This window comes from Sorex araneus, chromosome 2, assembly GCF_027595985.1.
Source record: "Sorex araneus isolate mSorAra2 chromosome 2, mSorAra2.pri, whole genome shotgun sequence".
Taxonomy (NCBI): domain Eukaryota; kingdom Metazoa; phylum Chordata; class Mammalia; order Eulipotyphla; family Soricidae; genus Sorex; species Sorex araneus.
In genome coordinates this window covers 280,054,556-280,077,280 of record NC_073303.1, presented here as the reverse complement: position 1 = coordinate 280,077,280, position 22,725 = coordinate 280,054,556, and the positions used below count along the sequence as shown (strand labels likewise).

Below are 22,725 nucleotides of genomic sequence, written 5' to 3'. Positions count from 1 at the left end.
GGGGCCCATAGAGAGTGCACTGTGTTGGGGGGGTCTTCTGTGCTTTTCAGCTCCAGAAATGAATGGGAGCAGGGTGGGGGTTGCCCATAAATTCATATGGTTTGCAAGAGAAGGGGCCAAGTGGTACTAACAGGAGGCAAGGAGAAAAGACGGAAAGTAGAAAGGGAGGAGGGATGGGATAGAGGAATATTTGGTGAATGGACATGGACAGGCTCCATTTAGGGCTTCCCCATGTTGATGGGGCCTTTAGTAAAGGTTTATATTTTTTATTTTCTTTCTACAAAGGGTCATTATTATTATTATCTTTCAGGATGGGCCACAGGCAATAGTGCTCAGGGCTTCAAGGCTTACTCCTGGCTCTGAGCATAGGGATTACTCCTGGCAGGGCTCTGGGGACCATGAATAGTTCCAGGGATCCAACGTGGGGCAGCCACTTTCACTTTTGAGGCAAGTGTCCTTCCTGCCATACTATTGTTCCAGCCCCAATAAAGGGTTATCCTTTGGCCTTGCTGAGGTGGCTTAGCAAGTGACCCACATAATTCACATAATTCCAACAGACATTTCCCCCACTGTAAAAGCCTAAGTGGATGGTATAGATTCATAGCTCTCAATCCTTTTCTTACCATAACCCCTGTTCATCCCATTTCCTTCCTTTGTCTCTGTGTCCTGCCAGTTTTCTCCCTAGTCTTGTACCATAGTTCCCATGTATGTGACTTCCCCCTATGGCCCTTTCAGGATACCGTGAGGCCCACAGGAAGCAATATGGCCTCCAATTGAGAAATACTGGGGCCCATTTTGTCCCCATTACCTAAATAAGGTTAACCCTGATATATTCCATGAAACTTGAGTATGGGGCATATGCTATAAAATGGGGAATATTTTTTTTTGGCAGGAAAGCAGAGCTTTCACTGTCTTGTTTCTGGAAAGTCTATGAAATTCTGTGTCACAATGTAAGGTGATTTCTTTAATTCTATATTTCCAAAAAACCCCCCATTTGTAAATCAGAGGTGTTAATAAACTAAAGAACTTGTATTCCATGGGATAGTCTTGGATTATGTCCTTCCAGAACATTCCATTTTAGAAAGTCTCTCCCATTCATGATTAACTCCTGCCCTGAGATAATTCCAGGATAACAGAACACCTGATCCTCACTTCAGGGAGAGAAACAGTGTGAAAACTTAGTAGCATAGGAAACAATTCTTCCTTTTTGCCTTGGTAGCAAAAGTGAATATTTTTCAGAGAATTTATATGTACATTATCACTATCATTTCCCCCACTGTATGAGCACGGGCAACTTCTTTTTAACCTCTCCATGTCCCAATTTCCTCATTAGTAAAATAGAGATAATAATAGCTACCCCATAGAGTAAAGCATGCAAAGCACTTAGCAAGAATGTTAACAGATGGTTGCTACTGCTATTATTAAAGAATATTTTTCACTTTCCAGGAGGGAACAATATACTTGGGGAGATAAGCCTTGTGTAAGTAGAAGCCATTACAATGGTACTTCCTGTTTCAGTCAGGGTCACATTGAATCATAAATGCATGACTATATAGAGGCAAGAATTTTTCTTTATAATTCCGTACCTTGGGTTCTGCTAAATTAGTTAGAGAGGGAGGTGAGAAAGCCAAGCTAGCTGAGCCTGTGCTTTCAGCTGGTCTCAAAGATGGAGGATTTGAGCAGGCTTCATAGAGGCAGAAAGTTGAGGCAGGAGCAGCCCGAGATGATCAGGAGGGTTCTCAGAGAAGTAGAGCTGGCAGCAACAGTTTTCTGATTGCAAGGAGAGAATCAGATGTATAGCCTCTGTGTCTCTGTGGATGTGGTATGGTGAGAGCCTAGAACCAGGCTTTTCAGGACCCACCTCTTCAATGGCTGACCACACAAGGAACAACAACATAAAAGCATCTTCTCTCTGAGGGTTCTTCCAGTGGTCAATACGAGACACCCCATCTCTCCCAGTGCTCTGTCTATGATGGATGACCCCAGTGACTGACCCATTACCTGGTGCACTGCCTGCAGAAGCCGTCCTGGGTTTGCACATTCTCCTTCCCTCCGCCCCTGCAGCATTTCACATTGCAATTAAAGGAGAATGATGTCAAGGCAGTAACCTTGAAATCACTTTAATTTCTTTTTTAAAGAATCACTCATAAATTTAGTTCCCTACCATAATTCACAACCAAGGCTTGTTAACAGAGCTCCTAGTGGCCCTTAGTGTGTTGCCTTTAAGAACTGTGGTGTGATCCTTTGTCAGCCAGGACCCCTTTCCCTCTGGGGTGAGTGACTCTGGGTAAGGCCCAGGCTGTTAACCAGGTGGGAGAGGAGGGGAATAATCATTTACAGAGCACTTATGTCCCAGACACCACGCTACACATTAGATTCATTTTCTCAATTAAATCTCTTGACACACCTGAAAGGGAAGAATCATTATTCATATTGTTCAAGAGAGAGAGGCTGTTGGTACCAGAAAGGTCTAATTCTCGAAGGATGTTTGAAGAATTGGAAGTGTTTAAAGGCGGTTTCTTAATCTTAAATGTTCATTTTATGCAAGAGGGTATTTCAATGTCTTTTGTTGGGGTGGGGGAGAAGGAGATGCGAATCTTTTGTTTCCTAGATTTCAGGGAAGAGCCTCTACCTGCTGCTCACCCATTAATTCTTCTTTGGTCTCTTTGTGTTCCAGCCTGCCCTGCAGGGATGTTCAAGGCCAACCAGGAAGCTGAGGGCTGCTCTCACTGCCCCTCCAACAGCAGATCCCCTTCAGAGGCCTCCCCTATCTGCACCTGCAGGACCGGCTACTACCGAGCAGAGTTTGACCCACCCGAAGTGGCATGCACTAGTAAGTGTTTATTCTGAGCTCTAGGCTGGGGATTGGTAGCTGCGAGTGGTGACCCTGGGGTTAGGAGGACTAAAACATCCTCCTGGTGCTGAAACGGACAGCTCCCGGGCCAGCTAGCAGGGTCCCTCTCTGGTCTCAGTAAATTGCAGGGTTCTGATGCTGTTCTCCACAGCTCCCCTGCCCCGTAGATGGAGAGACTTCCTCCTGCTGAAGCAAGACAATTTCTGATCACCAGATGGTAAAAATGCCAATCTGGAGGATTCTGTCACTGTCACTGTCACTGTCATCCTGTTGCTCGTCTATTTGCGCGAGTGGGCACCAGTAACGTCTCTCATTGTGAGACTTATTGTTACTGTTTTTGGCATATCAGTTACACCATAGGTAGCTTGCCAGGCTCTGTAGTGTGGGCGCGATACTCTTGGTAGCTTGCCGGGCTCTCCGAGAGGGACAGAGGAATCGAACACGGGTTGGCCGCGTGCAAGGCAAATGCCCTACCACTGTGCTATCGCTCCAGCCCCTGGAGGATTCTATGAATGCAAAATAAAAACACTGGGGTGGGGGTGGAGTGTCTTCCTTACATGCATTGCAGCCAACTGGGGTTCCATCCATGGCATCCCCTTGGATCCCCAGAGCCCTCCAGAAGTGATTACTAAGCACAGAGGCAGAAGTACTCCCTGTGCACACTTGGTGTGGCACAAAAACAAAATCCAAAGTTGAAACACTAGGATCTTTCTCTAAGTCAATTCCTCCAGGAAGCCTCTTTTGGTCTGATATCTGAAAATAGCTTTCATTTTCATGGAACTTTTTGTATCTCAGTACTCTCAGCATTTTATTAGTTACCCAGATATTCTACATACCCTGACCTCAGTTTCCAAATGGATATGCCGACACCATGTCCTTCATCACCTTATGCTCTTTTTCCTCTCGGTATAGAGTTGTATTCACAGCTCTGACAAATGGCAATACCAGAATCCTTGACACTGCATTTCCGGGCAGAGAGATGGGGGGCTGGCCTTCGTCAGCTCTGCCACTCTTTCATTCTCTGCTGGAGAGGGCAGGACATGCATTTTGCCCTTTGTGCACTGCAGTTTGATGGACAGGGAAAAAAACAACTGGATTCTGAGTAGAAGAATTCCTTAGCTCTGGCCTTGTCGTGTATATAACCTTTGCTGAGTAAAGAACAGGAATGAAAGTGTCTCCTAGATCCAGGTCTTGAGGTCGATCAATGCTTATAGATTTGAGCTGAGGAAAAGCTCATCCTCTTGTAAACTGATTTTCCCCAGACCTGCCTGCCTCTCTGGTAGGTTGATATAAACAGAAATGATTCCATTTCTGCTAACTGGAGTCGGTTTCTTTCTGCTTTGGAATCTTCTCTACTAAGTTCTGAGATCCCCTTGGGGTATCTTTTATGAGCCCCCAAAGCCTTGCTTAATCATTTAATGTACTTCTCCGAAGTCCCTGAAGGATGCTGAAGAGTTGCTGCCTTGGTTCTGAATCCAGGACCACCAGTTTTTCCAGTTGCTTGAGCATATCTGTGAGCTCTAACCATTTCTCTCGGGAAATCCTCTCCCTCCATCTGCCCCTGTCCCCTCCCTCCTCACTGGTTGGGATCCCTTTGCGACAATCTTGTGAAAATAGAATCTTGGACCTTACAGTTTCCCAGTCAGAGATGCACTGTACCAATCTACCCACTCCCTGGATATGGTCATCTAAGAGGAAAGTAGAGATCAGAATGCTGGCCGGTGGCTACCCTTGTTCTAAGGCAGAACCTCTCCCAATTAACTCACAAGACTTTGTCTTTTGTTTTTCAATCATCTCCCTTCAGTGCTAGGACCAATAGGATTGAGTTTGGAAATACACTTAGGAAGGCCTCTGTCTGCACGGTAGAAACTCTCCATTCACTCTGCCTAACTCTCAGCATGAGTCCCTTCACTAAAATTAGATCTCATGGACTTTGCTCCTCTCTCTGATCCTGTAGCTCTGGAGTCAGCTGTGCCTTAGCCTTCCTCTCCCCCACTGAAGTTGTACCGCCATCTCCCCACTTTACCCAGAGTGTGGTGAATGATGCTCCACTTGTCCTCTGAAACTCATGTGCCTTTAGATGCTTATCAGAAAGTCAGGGCTGGACCAGTCCTGGGTGAGTGGCGGCCTATTCTCTGAGGGGCCAAACTAGAGAGCACCCTTGGGTGTCTGGTCCAGCTCCACAACTTGCTTACAAGGATGAGCACTTCATAATGGACCTGGTGCTAGCCCAAACCAATGTAAATAGACCTATTATTTCATTGAGCCTCATTATATATTTGATTTATTGTGTGCAGAGAAGTACTGTATGAAAAAGTCAATTTGTTGGCTTTTATAATCTCATTAGGGTTTCCTTTTAAAGCAGTCTAATTGGAGGTGCCATCTGTTCTCTTAAAAAGGCATTGCACATCACCAGAGTAAATAATTTTTCAGAACGAGGGAGAATGGATGGATGGCGCTGGTGAGTCCTAACACCATTCTATGCTGGGGCCCTGGAGGCTCCCCCCCGGTTTGAGGATGGATCAAAGCAGCCCAGGAAAAGTTGGTTGCTGTGTGGAGGGCAAACCCACAACAAATGAGTCCTTGGCCCACCCAGTCAGGAACCGGCTATGACCAGGGGACAATGGGAGGATGCTGGGGGCAATGGGAGCTCTCCGCTCTAAAATGCACAGGATAGTGGCATCTGCAGAGACCAAGTCCTTTGGGTTCTGGGGAAGGAGACACAGTGTGAAAAGTGTCCAAGGGTCCAGGCCTCCAAGTCAGGAGGTGCCTTGGGTTTGGCCTGTTGCCTTTGCTGTCACATGAGATTGTATCAATAGCAGCACTCATTCCATGACGATATGGAAAAGCTTTCTAAAACCTGAGATTTTAAAGTGTGCTTTTACAAGGTCAGAATAACTGTCACTGTACTAAAGTTAATATTTTGACGGAATTGCATTAATTTCTGGAGACACTTATTGCATTCTTATCATGATACAAGAGTTCAGTGGTTCTAAAGTGATGCAAACATTTTAAGAGCATGACAAGGTTTGTCATTTTGTGCAGGCATGTCTTTGTTTTCTTTTCAATCCCCCTGTAGAGACTGGGGTCTTCTGGGCCTCTGAGACGTTCTGTCAGTGTATCCAGTCTCAGGGATGCTGCCGAGATCAGAGTACACCCAAGGCAGTGTCACGGGGATGCTAAGGGAAGCCCACCCAGGGTGCTGCAGGAGCTCAATATCTGAGGGGTGACATGGCTATTACTAGCCCAGCCTAGCTCCCTTTCTCCTCTGCCACCTCTCATCTTCAGCATCACCTGATGGACTGACCCCTTGTTCAGCCTTGACCCAATACTTGTTCATGTCAAGAACAGGTCTCATCCTTCCAGACCTTCTGGGGTACTCTGGAAAGAGTGAAGAGAGAGGGCTTAGAGAAGACTGGGGTGAATGCTGCAGCTTTCAGGGCCACCCTCAAAGAAAGGGAGGTCACTTAAAGGATGTATGGGCTGAGGCAGGAGTTTGGAGTGTCGAGAAGCAGGTCATAGATGCCCACACTGCCCTAAAGATGTGACTGTCTGAATGAAGATAGATGCTATGGGACAACACTGAATGGAGATTTGGTGAGGTGACAGTGGGGTAGGAGAATGAGCAGCCACCTGCGTCGGAGGGGCTGGCTCTGAACCTCCCTCTTCTGGGATCTAGCTGAGGACATTGCCTTATTCCCCCTGCTGCCTCCTTGGGCTAATGGCTTCTATAGCTCCAAAATATCCAAATCTTGGCTGGGTACTATCAGATCATCAGTTATGTGCAAGGTTTAGAAGATGGATTTTTTTTTTTTAGTCTTCATAGATAAAAGTTGGAGTCTTAAATTCTGTTCACTTCTCTGTGACCTTGGACTATTTCCTCCCTTTTTTCCCTTCTGTCATTTATTCTTCTGACCTCATGATCATGTAAGCCTCTCTGGGAGATAATGAGGATTATGCACGGTAGTAGTAGAGAGTTGTTGGCACAGTGCCTGGATCATAGTAAACTCACAATCAACACTAGAACTTGCTTTGGTTACATCTCTGGAAAGTGTGAAGACGGCAGCAGCTATGAAAACTTCCAGAAATTGGATTCAAGTATCTAAGAATAAAAGTGGGGGCATGAAGCAGGGAGGGGAGCCCAGGTTTGCTGCTTTTTCTGAGCAAGCACCACAGCGGAATCTGTCCCGTGGTTCCGGCACGCCGTCACTCTGGCCTGAAGATGCTGAAGGAAACAGATGAGAAGGCACCAGCGCCGTAAGCGCAGAGTCTGTGGCTGGCTGAGCCTCGGCCAGGGTCTTTGGGCGGGAACCGGTCAGTGTAGGGTGGAAGGCTCAGGGGGATGAGCAGCCAGGAACGCAGGAGGAGACGCGCAGTGGCAGGAAACCCAGCCCCCAGCTGCACTTCTCCAGTTTTGAATAATCGCTATTACAGAGGGTTGAGATGGAAAGGAGGAATTTATGAAGCAGGTGAAAATAGAAAATTATGCCTTATAAAATTGCTGTCTGTGGAAAATTATGCAGAAGGATTGGTGTAAAAATAATTACTTTGTTATGTTTTTGACCACAGAAGCCCTTTTTCAGTCACCCACATGGGAGATACTTGGAAAGAAAGATCCAGAGACAGCTCCTACGTGTCTGGTTTCTTTTTCTTTTTTGGGGAGGAGGTCACACTCAGCAATCCACAGGGGTTACTCCTGGTTTTGCACTCAGAATTACACCTGGCAGTGCTCGGGGGACCATATGGGATGCTGGGAATTGAACCTGGGTCGGCCGCATGCAAGGCAAACGCCCTACTCACCACTCCAGCCCCATGTCTGGTTTCTTGGTTTCCTCTAATATGGAGGTTTCTCTCTGGTCCTGAGACTGGAAATAGAGTGAAAGGGGCTCCAGAGGCAGGTACATCCTACACCTGCATGAAACAACCCCATAATCTTGGGTGCCCTCCTGATTCACCCAGAGAAGCAAAAACTGAGTGACAAGGCAGCGATTTTGGGGCTGACTCGAGGGTGTGACATCCCTTTATACCTTCCACATGCGTGACAATCTGTCTGAGCAGGAGCTTCTCCTAAGCAGAATTGGGCATGATGGAGAGGGAGGAGGTGGTGGGGACAAGGTCCACACGCTGAAACCACACATACACCAGAGACACACACTGGAACCAAACACGCACACACAGAGACAAGAGACCACACACACAGACCAGAAACCACACACTGAGACCACATACACACACACTAGAAACCACACACTGAGACCACATACACACACACCAGAAACCACACACTGGAACCAAACACGCACACACACAGACAAGAGACCACACACACACACACACACACACACACACACACACATACACACACCAGAAACCACACACTGGAACCAAACACACACACACACAGAGACCACACACTGAAACCATACATATATACACACAGACCAGAGACCACACACACACACACACACATACCAGAAACCATACACTGAGACCACACACACACACACACACACACACCAGAAACCACACACTGAGACATACAAACACACACCAGAAACCACACACTGGAACCAAACACGCACATACACACACACAGAGACCACACACTGAAACCATACATATATACACACACAGACCAGAGAACACACACACACACAGACCTCCCATATCTTCACACACACATAACCTCACAGACACTGAGACCTCATACATACATGTGACCTCTTATACCCACCCTCACCCACACATGACCTCATACTCACCAAAGCTCACACACATGCTCTGAGAGTTGGAACTGGGGGCTCCGAGGGTGGCAGGGCCCATGCTGGAGGCAGTGATGGGGTTTGCTGCTCCTCTCCCTCCTACATCTACTTCCTGCAGAAGAAGAATCCGTTCCTCCTCTCCACCTCTGCACACGTCTTTCTCTCTTTAAACTCGTGTTTCATCCTCAGAGGCTGCCCTTCCTCTTGTGACCACATGCTCGCCCTGGGCTGAAGCCTGATGGCCTTTAGGACACAGAGAACGGTCTGGGCTGGTGGCAGCACTCGCTCCTCCTTGCACAGCATGGCTCCTGCAGTGAGGGCTGCGGTTTCCTTCCAGCGCTGGTTTCTTGTGCAGACCCAGGGAGGCAGCCTCTGGCTCCCCCTGAGAACTGTGAGAAATGCAGATTCTCTTCTCTCAGGCCTGCTGCATGAGAAACTCTGCTGACAGGGCTGCATTTTAGAAGCCCTCTGGACGGCTCAGAGATACACCGAGGCATGAGGAGCAGCTTGCTTGAGAATTCGGTCGGGTTTCTGTGTCCTCTGATCTACACTCGGGTAGAGAGAGGTCACCTGGTGCATTCCCACCCGCGGGAGCCCGAGCATGGCCTGTGCAGGAGGGGGAGGCCCTGACAGGTGTGGGGTGTGGATCTGGGCATGGAGGGGGGTGTGCATGTGCTTCTGAGTCTGAGTCCTTGGGGGGAACCTGGCTGCTTCCCAGAGCAGCACCCCCTGCTCGGTTTCCATTTTATCTCCTTCTTGGGTGGCGGGAATGTGGGGCCTCTAAACGCAGATGCAGCAGTGATAAGAAGAAGAAGCAGGGTGAGAGAGCACCCCCTGGCTGGAGGGGACACCAGGAAGGGGCTGAGGAGAGACCGTGACAGGTGGGGAGCATGCTCCTGAGCTTCGGTGCAGGATTGGGTGAGAAGGTGATAGAAATGGTGTGGTCACCTTCCAGCAGGAAGTAGGCCAGGAGAAGCCTCAGGAGGACAGGGAGCTCTGTGGTGACAGGCACACCCCAAGGGGCAGGCAGAGGGGGACAGGAGTCCGTTGACAATGACTTCCCCTTTTGTCCATACTTTGTGGATGATCTTAAACCCTTTCTCAAAGTCAGCCTCTGCCGGGCCCCTGCTCTGTTGCATTAGCAGATGAAAACGCTTCACTCACGGAGCTGCTCCCAGCGTCCAGCAGGGCTTGAAAGACACACAGGACGTCCGTTGTGGAGGGCCCACATTGCTGGGCTCTAGGATCATGGCGGATGTGTGTTGCCCATAAATTATATCTGCTGTTTGTGCTTGGGAGGGGAGGTGGCCCGTGTCTCCCTCGTGGCAATCTAGAGACAAGGGGTAGAGATCAGCTGTGTCAGAGGTTAAGCTACTTCCCTGAGTCTGTCTCATGGTATATCCATCTGTGTGGACTGAGGAGGGTGACAAGAAGTGGCCAGCTGTTCATAACCGTCCCTGCTGTCACAGCAAGGCTCAGCCATCATGAGCGTGAACGCGCCTTCACACTTCGAGAGCCTCTGGTGGTTTCTTTCCACAGAGGTCTGGCCCTCGGGAGTGACTAGCCCTGGGCGGGGATGCAGGGGGAGCACGGAGCACTTCCAGCTAAAAGCACGCACACCTGCATCCTGTCTGCTGAGGCTCTGCCTCCCGGGAAGTGCTGAGTGGACTGTGCCCATCAGACAGTGCCCAGGTGGTGCGGTCCTCAGGGGGACCTATAACCCTCCCCCCACATCAGCCCTGGGCCTTCCACTGTGGGTTTCCTGAAGATCTGAGATTTTCCAGTGTGCTCTGGTCCTCCTAGTCAACTGCTAGGCTTCCACCGCTAGAGTTCTGTGTGTGTGTGTATGTGTTTGTGTGTGTGTGTGTGTATGTGTGTGTGTGTGAGAGAGAGACAGAGAGAGAGAGAGAGAGAGAGAGAGAGAGAGAGAGAGAGAGAGAGAGAGAGAGAGAGAGAGAGAGAGAGAGAGAGAGAGAGAGAGAGAGATGTTCTGTCTGGGGTGGGCCCAGCACAGAGGACCCATGTTCTGCAGGCTCGTGGTTCCTGTGGCACAACTGCCTCATCCTTCTTTAATCACCAACTTTAGGCTAAGCGTCGGCTGCAATTGCCATTCCCCAAAGCGCAGGACATTCATATCTCTGCTGTTCTGGTTGACCTTTCCAGAATCTTTCCCATTTATCAATAAAACTCTCAAACACAAGGCCCTGCCCCCAGAGCAGGGTTCAGTGGACATGTGATGCATCTGCTGAGCCAGGGTCCTCCGGACTGTTGACTGCTCTCATCGGCTGCAGCCAGTCTGGAGAGCTCCAGCCTGCCCTGGACTTCCAATTCCCTATTGTTTTTACTGCCTGTCCATTTATGTTTTCCTTCTTTTTGGGGGGAGGGAGGACCCAAAAGTGGTACTCAGGTGGTTATGCTCAACCATAGGGCTGGTCAGTTGAATGCTGGGGTGTGAGGAGGCTGCTCTGGCCAAGGACCACAGGGAGATGGCAGCAGGTCTAAGTCCTGTTACTCCCTTCTGCCACTCCTACCTTCCTTTTATTCTGCATTAACAAACACAGCTTCAGAAGTGGGTCCTGTGAGGCTGGAGAAAGAGTACAGTGGGTAGGGCATTTGCCTTGCATGTTAACCTGGGTTGGATCCCTGGCACCACAGATAATCTGCTTTGGACTAGCAGGAGTAATCTTTGAGCAGAGTGCCAGGAGTATGCCCTGAGCACCACTGGGTGCAACCCTCAAACAAACAACAAACAAACAAACAAAACTCAATAAATGGGCATTGTGTGTTTAGGCCCAGCACTGTATGTTTAGCGTTGTGTGTTTAGGCTAGGTCATTTGGAATAGTGATTCCAGCAGTCTTTCAAATAAGTTGCAGCATGATTGTTAGCTGGAAGACTCTGGCCTCTGTACCTGGCTTTAGATCTTCCTGCCACTTGCCAGTTGTACACCATGAAGCAAGTGAAGGGGTAACTGAGTCTCAACTTTCTCATCCATAAAAATGGGTCAGTATTGCTGTCTGCAGGGCTATGTTAGCAGGGATGCTACACACACACACAGAGCAGTATTTAGTGACGAGGATGCCAAACGGGAAATGGATGATTTTTATCTTCTTACTGTTTGTTTCTGGAGCTGGCCACCCCACTTTAATGTTATTTTCCAATCAGCTGAAGCTCAAGCCCTGGAACACATTTTCAGGTCACATTTTCTCCTTTGATACTCACACATCTGCGTTCTTTTTTTCCAATTTCCATTGTTGAAATCTAGGAGTGCTCTCCGTATTCTTTTTCTCCGCAGGCTCACAAACTTTTTGAGAAAGAAACCATGTCATTTGGCCTGGCTCCTACTTAGACTTCTACTTAGACACACGCTGGTTCTTGTCATTCTCTGAGGCTCACAGAGCCCCGATTTAACTGGGAGGTTTCAGAATCAGGAGGGGACTGGGACAGAATATATTCGCTGAGTCTACTTGCTTCTCTATTTTAAGGTAAAGAACAAAACTGTCTGCCTGGTGCCCTTGGGTCCCTCTATGTCAAGACCTCTGCTCCATAGTTGGTCCCAGACCAGGGTTCTGATGCCATACGAGGGCCTTCCCTCCCCAGCCTGTGGTAGGGGCTGGAAGTTGGAGGCAGCTATAGCCCATCATCTTCACTCTCCCTTGCTCCAATCTCCTCACAGAAGATAGTCAGAAGCAAGTGACTTTATATCTTCTCTCCTCTGCCAACATCTCGCTTCGTTAAGGAAAGTGGGTGCCTTGCCCTGCACCTCTGAATAGCCTGCCCTGGTATAGGTCTCTGGACATAGGCCCTTTGTGTACTGTGCTAGGAAATTTTTTAATGTGCTGATCTGATTTCCACCCCCTCCTCCGTGGCCAGAACCTTGCTGCTGGAATCAGATTAGGAAGTGACACTTGGCTCTACCCCACTCTTACAGGGTGTCCTTGTGAGTGCTCCCTAATCTCTTAGAACCTTTTTTCCAGAAACTGAGCACTGTGTTATTGCATATTATTTCATCAATGCACAATATTTCCTTATTGCACATGTGGGACGAAGTATGGCATGTCCTTTCTCTGGCCAGCTGTCTTTCTGACATGAGTAAGGCCGAAGAGTCATGAATCACTTCTAAATGTTATAATCCACAAGAACAGAATAGAGGTGGGCAAGGAAGGGCCCTCTCAGAACAAAGGTCCTGGAAAGTCATTCACAGTGGGCTCGATGCTGTCATCCTCTGAGGCCCCCTCACCAATCACAGAGTGATCTCTAAATTGTCATCTCTGTGGACCATCTTGCTCATTCCCTTGTGCCTCAAAAGTCTTTGGGAGATGCCCTGGTTTTCATTCACACTCCTTTTTCCTCTGGGAAACTGCACAGGTTCTTCATCAATTCAAGTCCATAGTGGGATGTGGGCTGGACCTCTCTCCTAGAACTCCCCCGGGGGGCTCTCCACTTTCAAGACCTCCATTGCTGGTTACTCAGACCAACCTCGCATCCTTCCAGTTGTTACTTTATCCAAGAGCCAGGCTTCCTCAATTCCCTTCGGTTCTATTACTCTGACTGGGTGGGTCGATGGTGGATCCCACCACGTCACTAAGCCTGGTTAGGGTCTCGCTACATGTCTGGTGCTGGGCTAAACCCTCACATGAAGTCTCTCCATCTTGAAGAAGATAATAGGGGCTCCTGATACTTGCAGGAACAGAACAGATGAGAGAACCAAGGCCCAGGGGGCCTCAGTGGGCAGCCCCACTGCACACATTAGTGAGCTTCTGCCTCTGCTGGTGCCTGTCTGGACTTTGGGCCAGGCTGCACTCTGAGGAAGGACAACAGTCTCTGTGGTGGCCTGGCACCAACTCATGCTGGTGTTCCCCAAGCACCTGCCCCCTCCCCGCCAAGATAGTAAAGGCTAGAGTCCACTGGCCTTTACTCACATGATATTTAGGCAAGTCTTTTGGGACTCAAGTTGGTGAGGGGTGGTTGGGATGGAGTCACCAGCCAACTCCCCCACCTGCCCTTTAATGAAGACAGTGCTTCACTAATATAATCAGCTCCTCAAGGAAATGCTCAGACAGACCTCGGGGGCACACATGTTTGTATTTGTGGAAAAAAATTCACCTGGAAATAGAATTTCTGGGTTTCTGGGCACATACACTCAGGAAACCCATTGATATTACCAAAAAATTTTTCCAAAGGACTCAACCAATAAGCCCCACTCCCAGGAGCTTGCAGCTGCTTCTCCATTCACAGACCCAAAAAGAGCATTATCAAGACTTCCTGCACTCATTTGTGGAGTATAGAATAACATCAGATAAGGCTGACACCCAAGGACCATAGATACAAGGGCCAGGGGGATTGCCCCATGGCTGGAAGCCTACTTCATGAGCGGAGGGGAGAAAGCAGATGGAAAAGAGAAGGGATCATTAAGAAAATGATGGCTGGAGGAACCAGTTGGGATGGGAGATGCATGCCGAAAGTAGATAATGGAACAAACATGATGACCTCTCAGTATCTGTGTTGCAAGCCTGAATGCTCAAAAGTAGAGAGAGAGTATGGGAAATATTGTCTGCCATGGAGGCAGGGGGAGGGTGGGAAAGGGGAGTAAACCTGGGATATGGGTGGTGGGGAATGTGCACTGGTGGAGGGATGGGTGTTTGATCATTGTGATATTTTAACCCAAACATGAAAGCCTGTAACAATCTCACAGTGATTCAATAAGTTAAAAAAATAAATAAATAAAAAATTTTTGAAAAAGCTTCTTGTTTTTACCTGTTGACTGATGACCTCCTAGTCAACTAGATTTGTATTTTTCCTGATTGTAAATGAGTGTGTATTTTTCAGGTGTTTATTGGCCAATTTATTTTGTCTTCTGGGAATTGTCTGTTTATAATGCTCGCATTTTTCTATTTTTTTAAAATTGATTTCACCATGCACATCAATTATATGTGACATCCTACCCTTAGCCATCCACTTATTGTTTTTCACTCTGGGCACCTTTTCTATCACATTGTGATCTTTAAATTATTTAAATTCAAACCCGATCCTCTCTATCTTTCTGGTTTGGGCGCTCTGTAACCAATTTTGGGAGGGGGCTTATGAACATCTTTCCCATATTACTGCATTAAAAGCACCCATTTTTTCTTTTATATAGAATTTAACCTCTGTCTGAATTCGAACATGACTTTTGTATAGAAGGTGCTCTTGGCATTCTTATTTATGATACTAGATACAACATCCCATTAGCTCTACCTGAATTGCTCATGCTTAGTGAGATGCTTCTCTCGCTGTATACTTAATACACGCCTGTGCTTTTCTATATTCCTTCCCGTTGATTTCTTTTTGTCCATTCTGCCCCCAGCTTTAAGCTATTCGAGTGCTGATAGCTTTACAGTACTTACGACAGTACTTTCAGTACTTATGGACAGGTGTCAAACCCTGTCTCAACTATTGCTCATTGTCTTTTCCTCCTTCCCAATTTCTAGCCTGTAATAGCCGGGCATGTGCTGAGATGGGGATCTCATGGCATGAAGGGATACCGGGGCAGACAGGCAATGCTGCCATCCTGGCATCCTGGGCTTTGGCTTCTTCTGCTTCCCTTAAGTCATGCTGCTGTCTCCATTTGTCAAAGGCACTGGTGGGGGCAGTTAATCCTAGGCATTTAAAAGGGGGTGGGGGGGGAGGTAGAATCTATGGTGGGAGGAATGATTTTCCCATCACATAAGAAATCAGAGGTTGACCAAGCTTGTTGGGATCATGGACACATTTGCCACCAGGGATGTCCTATGACCTTCAGGGTCCTTCTCATTTGGAGAATGTGGGTGTCAATGAAATGTTTGGATCAGGACTTGATTTAGGATGACCTGAATTTTTCTGGGAATTACACCTAATATGTTTTATTTCCATTTCTCTTTCTGTGACCTTGAATCACTCTTTTGGGGCCTTTTCTATATACCTGGAGAGGAACAGCACATGACTCTTTCAAAATTGCTTGAGACAGTCTGGAAGACTCTTCTGTGTATTCCCAAGGAAAACGGAATGAATAATCCATGAATATTTAACCTGCAGTCTCTTTCCAGCTGTTATCTTGATGCTATTCTGATACACAGTCTCGAATCACAACAACTGGGAAACAAATCTTGGCTTTCAGGGAGGAGACTCTTGATCATTTCTGAGGGACAATATAGATTCAAGACCCCTCCAGGGACACCTGTGTCTCTCAGGGGATGGCAGGAAGTAAATGGTTAATGCAGCAGCCTTGAGGCTTGATCCAGGCTGCCACTAGTCACCATCCTCTGCCTGTCACAGGACCAGTCAGGGCTGACACTGGACAGTGCATGTGGGTGGGGAGTTCTAGGGGGTCGGAGACGCTTCACTTGGGTGTCTTCCATGCTGTGTGTGATCCTTATCCTTGACCTAGTGGTGGTCATCCATATCTCAAGATCAGTGGCATCTGTTTTCTTATTCTAGATTCTTCTCCACATGTGGACCAGCCAGAAAGGAAATGCCCGATTCTAGGTCATATCAGGACTCACTCAATCAAACATGTGGGTGGAGATGGTTCAAGGTCTGCAATTCTCTGATTAGAAGTGTCTGGCCAGAAAGGCTTGCCCCGTGGGAGGCTCTGCCCAAGTGGGGGTTGTCATGCTGTTGTGCCAAAGGCTGTCCTGAAGTTCTTTGCCTCGGTGACTGTGAACTCCTAGGAACTTGCCTTGCTGACTGTGGCCTGTTGTGTGGATCCATTGGCAGCATGCCTGCTTGGGGAATCCTTCCCCTGACACTGCCCAAGTCAGGATGCCATGCGCAGAGCCTGGGCATATGCCACCTGCCCAGCTGGAGCAGGAGCCACACACAAACAGGTCCTAGAGCAATCCTGAGGTCTCACAATCCTGAAGTAGGTGGATGTTCTTCCTGTTTCAGAGGTCCCAGGTGCCCTTTTCGGGACAATGTCTTTTATTCCTTGTTCAGGCGCATACCTGGTCACTCCTCTTCAGGAAGGTGAGAAATGAGCACAGACTCTGGGAGAATTAGACCTATATGCATGAGAACATGTGAAGGCCTGATGAATGCCTCTGGCTGAGTCTGCCATCTGCGTCCCCAGCAGTTTCCCTTGGCTCAGTGCCCAGTCTTCTCCAGTCCAGAGACACACCCCTCCAGTCTCATCAGTTAATGGTTTTAAGACTTGTGCCAGCACCCACTTCCCTGCAGATTTCTGGGGTGAGCTCACATCCCGTTCCACCAGGGTTTAGTGCACTGGAAGATCCCAGGAAGCATATGGGGGAGTAGAAAGGGCAAGTGAGCTGCTCATGTCTTACTGGGAAAGGCTTGCACTCTCATGGCTTTCTCTTTATGAGCCCAGCCCACCTTCTAGGAGGCCTTTGAGGCCCATCAGGACTAGTGGAGAGCTTCAAAGCCTGTTGGCAAGAGGATCTAACCTGGCAACTCTCTATGACTTTCAACATGTAGGGATCTGCAGAGGGAGATGACAAAGCACCCCTCTCTTTGGCCTGCCTTGGGTCACAAACAAGGTGGAATCTTCTGTCCCATGTCACATGCCAGGCCATGGTGGGGACTGGATGTGGGCACATTCCTGTCGAGATGTAGTGCTTCATGGGCTTCTGGAGCCTCCGAGGCTTCTTCAGCCCTGTAGAGATCTTGAAGTCCAAGCCATGTTGGAGGGGTTATTTCTTTTGCCCAAAAGTAGCACCTCATCTCTTTCTTCCAGACAATTAGCTCTGCTAAGCAGAGTCTCTTGCCCCCATGCCTGGTTGTCTTCCCCAGAGCCCCTTGGAGGGGATGGGCTTCAGTTTCCCTCCTCGCCCCGAGCAGAGCTCCCGTGGCCAAAGACCTCTGGAGCCTAGCCACAGCCATGTTCAAGGCCCTTCTCCACATGTTCGGACGAGCCTCATGCATGAAGTAACTGGCAGAGGAGCCCAGGTGTGTGGAACCCAGTACTGAGACATCCAAGCCTGCTCAGATCGGGACTGGGCCTCTTCCGCCCAGATTCCTCATTTTCTAGTAGTTAGGTGGTCACACCCAGGGACTGCCCTCAGTGCTGTGTAATCCCACCAACGGCCAACATCCAGAGACTATAAAACCAAGCTCCTGAAAGCGATATCTTTTAACCTAGTTCTCCCTCTGGGAGAACCTAGATAGCTACTGAGAGTTTCCTGCCCACATGGGAGAGCCTCTAAAACTCCCCATGGTGTATTCATATGTCAAAATCAGTAACAATGATGGTTCTCATTCCCCTGACCCTGAAAGAGCCTTCAATGCGGCACCATTGGAAAGGATGAGTAAAGAGAGGCTTCTAAAATCTCAGGGCTAGGATGAATGGAGACATTATTGAGGCCGCTCTAGAAATTTGACGATTAATAGGATGATGATGATGATGATGATGATGATGGTGATGATGATGATGATGAAGCAGGAGGAGTGAGAACTTTCCACAAACACTGGTTTGGAGAGATGTGTCACACTCCCTTCTTTGAGGCTGCCCAAATCCTTCCCAGCAGGGCCTGTCCTTGTTTTGACTGGTCACCTCTTATCACTAGCTGTCATGATCAGCAGGATTGCCTGAGTGTGAGCCTAGTGTCTCTGAGGCCCTAATGAGCAACACATACAGGCTTGCTCAGTGAGGGCTGGAATCATTGACATCATTTCTACAGAGAAGAAACTAAACTGGCTCAGGGACAAGGGATTCCTGCTTCGGGGAGAGTGGCCCTGCCCACACCAGGCTGAACTGCATCTTCCCTGCACTTTTCACCATTAGGCACCACCACCTGGGGGCAGGAGCATTTGGGACAAGCTGTGGTGGACCCTGCCAAGCTTGTGCTGTGGTCCTGGTTCTGCTACTCACCAGTGTGAGAAGTCACTGTGTCTCCCTCCTACGTGAATGAGGGAAACTCTTCTTAGGATGTCAGGAAACACCCTAAGATCATCCTTTCAGTAATGTGCCCAAATGTCTCAAATGCTTCTTTTCATCTAAGGTTTGTTTTACATCAGAATTCCTTACAGTACAGTACAGAATTCCCTACAAGGGCATGAAGCAACTGTGTACATGAGCTCAGACATCAAGGCTTTGTCCTGTGATGTCTGTGCAGGTAGTCCAAGGGTCAGTTCTGGGGTGTTCACACAGATGACCCAGGTCTCTTTTCTGACTTGTCCATGTAGGTGGCACAGGTTCTCAGGAAACCTATAGACCTGGGTTCATTTTCAGTGAATGCAGAAGATGGTATAAAATCATACCTAGGCATTTTAGGGTCACTGTTGAAAAGAATTGAGGAGTAAGGTGTCCCCAAGTTTCAGCATCCTCTCCTCCTTCCCCCAGGAGTATCACCCACACTTTGAGAGAGAGCCCAGGGTGCCACAGCTTGCAGTGGGACAGGAAGCACTAAGCCTCACAGCCCTACTGCCTCAGGCTGCAGCACACCCTCATAGGAAATGACCCTCACGACTTCAGAAGCAGCATCTTCATGGTATTGACATCACCCAAATGTCTGGCATTCATTGCTCACTACTTGTAGGGACCCTTGGTATGCTCTCCCCAACATGGCTCTGTGCTCAGGCATCACTCCTGTCAGTGCCCTGGGGACCTATGTGGTGCTGGAGATTGAACCTGGTTAGCCAATTGCAAGGCAAGCACCATACTGCTATAGTATCTCTGGCTATAGTATCTCTGGCCCTAATAAAGTCCTCTTGAATGATGAGACCAGACAATGCCTGCTTCTACCAACCCCTTTGCTTGTGGTGGTAATTGGCATCCCTTTTAGGATCCTCAGAAGCTGTTCCAATGCCAATCTCTGTGAAGATTCTGCCACTTACCAGGATGAGAGGTAGCAGATAAGAAAGGTCTTCTCCAAGGTCCTGAATCAACCACACACACACAAAAGCCTTTCTTTTTGGTCAGTGGTTGTTCTTGTCTAGTCTCTGCCAAGAATTCTATATCGAGTGTGAGAATGGTGAAAGACAAATTTATGACTCAAATATAGGTGTGTCGAAGCTAAAAAATGGCAACTATAGAGAATAAGAGTATTTTATTTTGTGATAGTTTTCAAAGAAAAAAAAACACACTTTAACATGACTCTGTGTTCATTTGGCAGCGCTACTACCTTATTGCACTGGACACTTTCCCCTTTACTTATGTTACTATCCAACAGATTAATTTGGTTTCAAGCACATGTTGCTGCATAATCTCTCTCCACCTGCACAGTTCCCATTTCCAAGTCAACTTCATCTCCTGCTCTTAATTTTGTAAGATATCAATCTCTTTTCCCCATTCCCCAAAATTCACTCAGATGATGGTTCGTTTAAGTAGACATATCATGGTTTACAGTGGGTAAAGAGATATCCTGCAGGAACAATTATTCTTGATACCCAATGCTGGGCCATCCTTCCTGGCCTTCAGACCATACTCCCTATCCTGGTGTCATTTTCTGGTCTCTGTAAGCACCTCTTTTTTGTATTGGATCACCATGAGATACATAGTTAGAAAGTTGCTCATGATTGGGTTTCAATCATACAATGCTCCAACACCCATCCCTCCGCCAGTGTATATTTTCCACCACTGATGTCCCCAGTATCAATCCCACCACTTCACCAACTAGCCTGGCTCTATGGCAGGCACTTTTATTCTTTCTCTCTCTATTTTTGGGCTTTATGATTTACAATACAAATATTGAGAAGACTCTCATGTTTGGTCCTTTATCCACTTTCAGGTTGCATCTCCCATCCATGGCAATCACTTCCAACCATCATTGTCATAGTGGTCCCTTATCTATCCCAACTGTCTTCTCCCCAGCACTTAAGGCAGGTTTCCAACAATGGACAAATCCTCCTGGACCTTGTTTCTACTGTCCTTGGTATTAGTCTCATACTATGTTGTTTTTCTTTTTAATCTCACAAATTAATGAAATTATTATATGTCTGTCCCTCTCTTTCTGACTCATTTCACTCAGCATAATACTCTTCATGTCCACATACTTACAAACAAATTTCATAACTTCATTCTTCCTAACAGCTTCATAACATTCCATTGTGCAGATGTACCATAGTTTATTTAACCAGTTGTTCGTTCTGGGGCACTCGGGTTTTTTCCAGGTTCTGGCTATTGTGAACAGTGCTGTAATGAACATAGAAGTGCTGGTGACATTTCTGCTATGTGTTTTGGTGCCCCCAAGATATATTCCTAGAAATGCTATTGCTGGTTCATTTGGAAGTACTCAGCTTCTAGACTTTTGAGGAATAGTAGTTTCCACAACTACTATTCCATGGATGGGGTGGGGTCTTACTTCACCAACAAGTACCTTAGTCCCCCCATATCATGGGCCATAACCTCCATGTCATAAGAACTTCCCCAGTGTCCCTCACAGAGCTGGATAGAGTTTCTGCTTAAGCAGAGTGGCTGAATTAGATCAGTCTTATTAGATAAGTGGGCCAGGATTCCGGGCAGACGAATTGAAACAAAACTTACAGTGACAGCAGCTGGAACTTATGGAGTTGTGCTGTCTGGTAGCCACCCAGTGAAAGTGCACACTTATTTCATAAAGTCCTTAAACAACCACATTTCAGGTGAGAAAATTGAGGCTTAGAAGTCAACGCTTTCAAGATTTTATTTGTCTGAGATATTTTAAGAGATATTTTACACTTGCTATCTCTAGTTGTTGATTGATTTCAGGGGATTATGAACCACTCAGAGTTTCTTAAAAAATCATGTGTTCTCAGATACATGTTAATTTTTCAAGGGAAAAGCTATATTGCTCCCATTATATTCTTTATAAGGTTGTGCACACGGTGGTGAGGACCCATGTCTCTGAAAATCAGCGAGATCATGAGGACTTCCCAGGAGGGCTTTGCATCACTGGAATTATCGTCTCTTAGCTTTCTCCCTGGAAGGGGGGTTCCAGGATACACCTCTTGGGTGCAGTAACACATAGCAGGAGTTACCTAGTTGGCACTTGGGGCCAATTTGAGGCTCACACCTAAATTCTGGATGAAGGAGGTTGGCCTCATTAAGGTTCCTGATAAAGGAACCAGCTCTGGAGCCTTACCTGTCTTTACCAAATTTCCCATGGAATTGCTCAGGAGTTTTCTTATTTCCAGCTTAATGACTACAAATGCACTCACTCACTCTCTCTTACCCACCCTGACTGGCTCAAATCCTATGAAGAAGTGGGAGATTCTGTCTCCATATGAAAATATTTGGACCATCACTTGGCTTTCATAGGATATTTTCTGTTTGACCCTTGAAGTCTCTGATGCCAGACACACAGGCTGACACACCCTCTCAGCATGCCCCAGAGACCCCCAGAGCCCTCTTCCCAACCTCCAGGATGTACCCTGCCCTTCCTTCCAAAATGGGAATCACAGCTCAGCAAATCTCCTACCCTTTCCAAGACTTGAGTCTTCCAATCCCTCTAACACGATGTTTGCTCTGTAGTCACCATGTAAAGAGTCTCCAAAATTCCTGCTAACATGAAATTAAGTAAAACAAGAGCAGGGGCCTTAGACAAGGAGAACGTGGCGCTGGGCTCTGCCATGCCTTTCTGGGGTCTTGGTCAATGGAAATGGTGGAGTTTTCTTTTCCCTCTGTCCACCTTCTTAACACCTTGTTCCAGGGGAGAAGTTCGGTGTTTTGATGTGCTCCTCCTTAGGAATGTTGTTAGGAGTCCTGGCCAAGTCCAGACACTGCCAGTGTTGAATAGGACAGTAGTCTTGGCACCTTCCTCTGGGAAACATTTCTGAGACCAAACCCACTGTAGTTCCCAGGACGATGGCACAGATACCTGGAACCAGCATGGTTTTAGTTGCTCAGATTCTGTTCCCCTCTAATCTCGCATGGACCAAGCCCCATGGGGAAAGTTTCTGATAGGAGGCTTGCTGGAAGCTAATCTGAGCCTGGGTGTTTTTGCAGTTCATGCTACTGTTGTTTGTTTGTTTGTTTGCTTGTTGGGGGCCATCCTTGGTGATTCTCAGGGCTTACTCCTGGCTATGCGCTCAGGGATAACTCTTGGCAGGGTTTGAGAAATCAAATGTGAGTCGGCCATGTTTCCTACTCACTATACTCCCACTCTAGCCCCAGGCCACAGGGTCTTCTCTTAAGTAACCTCAGTTCACACTGCCACCTT

General features: G+C 47.6%; 1 protein-coding gene across 2 annotated transcripts in view; it reads left to right on the top strand.

The window, feature by feature from the left end:
• Window positions 1-22,725, top strand: part of EPHB1 (EPH receptor B1) — a 390,176-nt gene that overhangs the window by 252,040 nt on the left and 115,411 nt on the right. For both annotated transcript variants that reach the window (XM_055127967.1, XM_055127966.1), the window contains one exon: window positions 2,678-2,833. In XM_055127967.1, coding sequence (XP_054983942.1) covers window positions 2,678-2,833 — 156 coding nt within the window. The remainder of the gene's footprint in view (window positions 1-2,677; window positions 2,834-22,725) is intronic.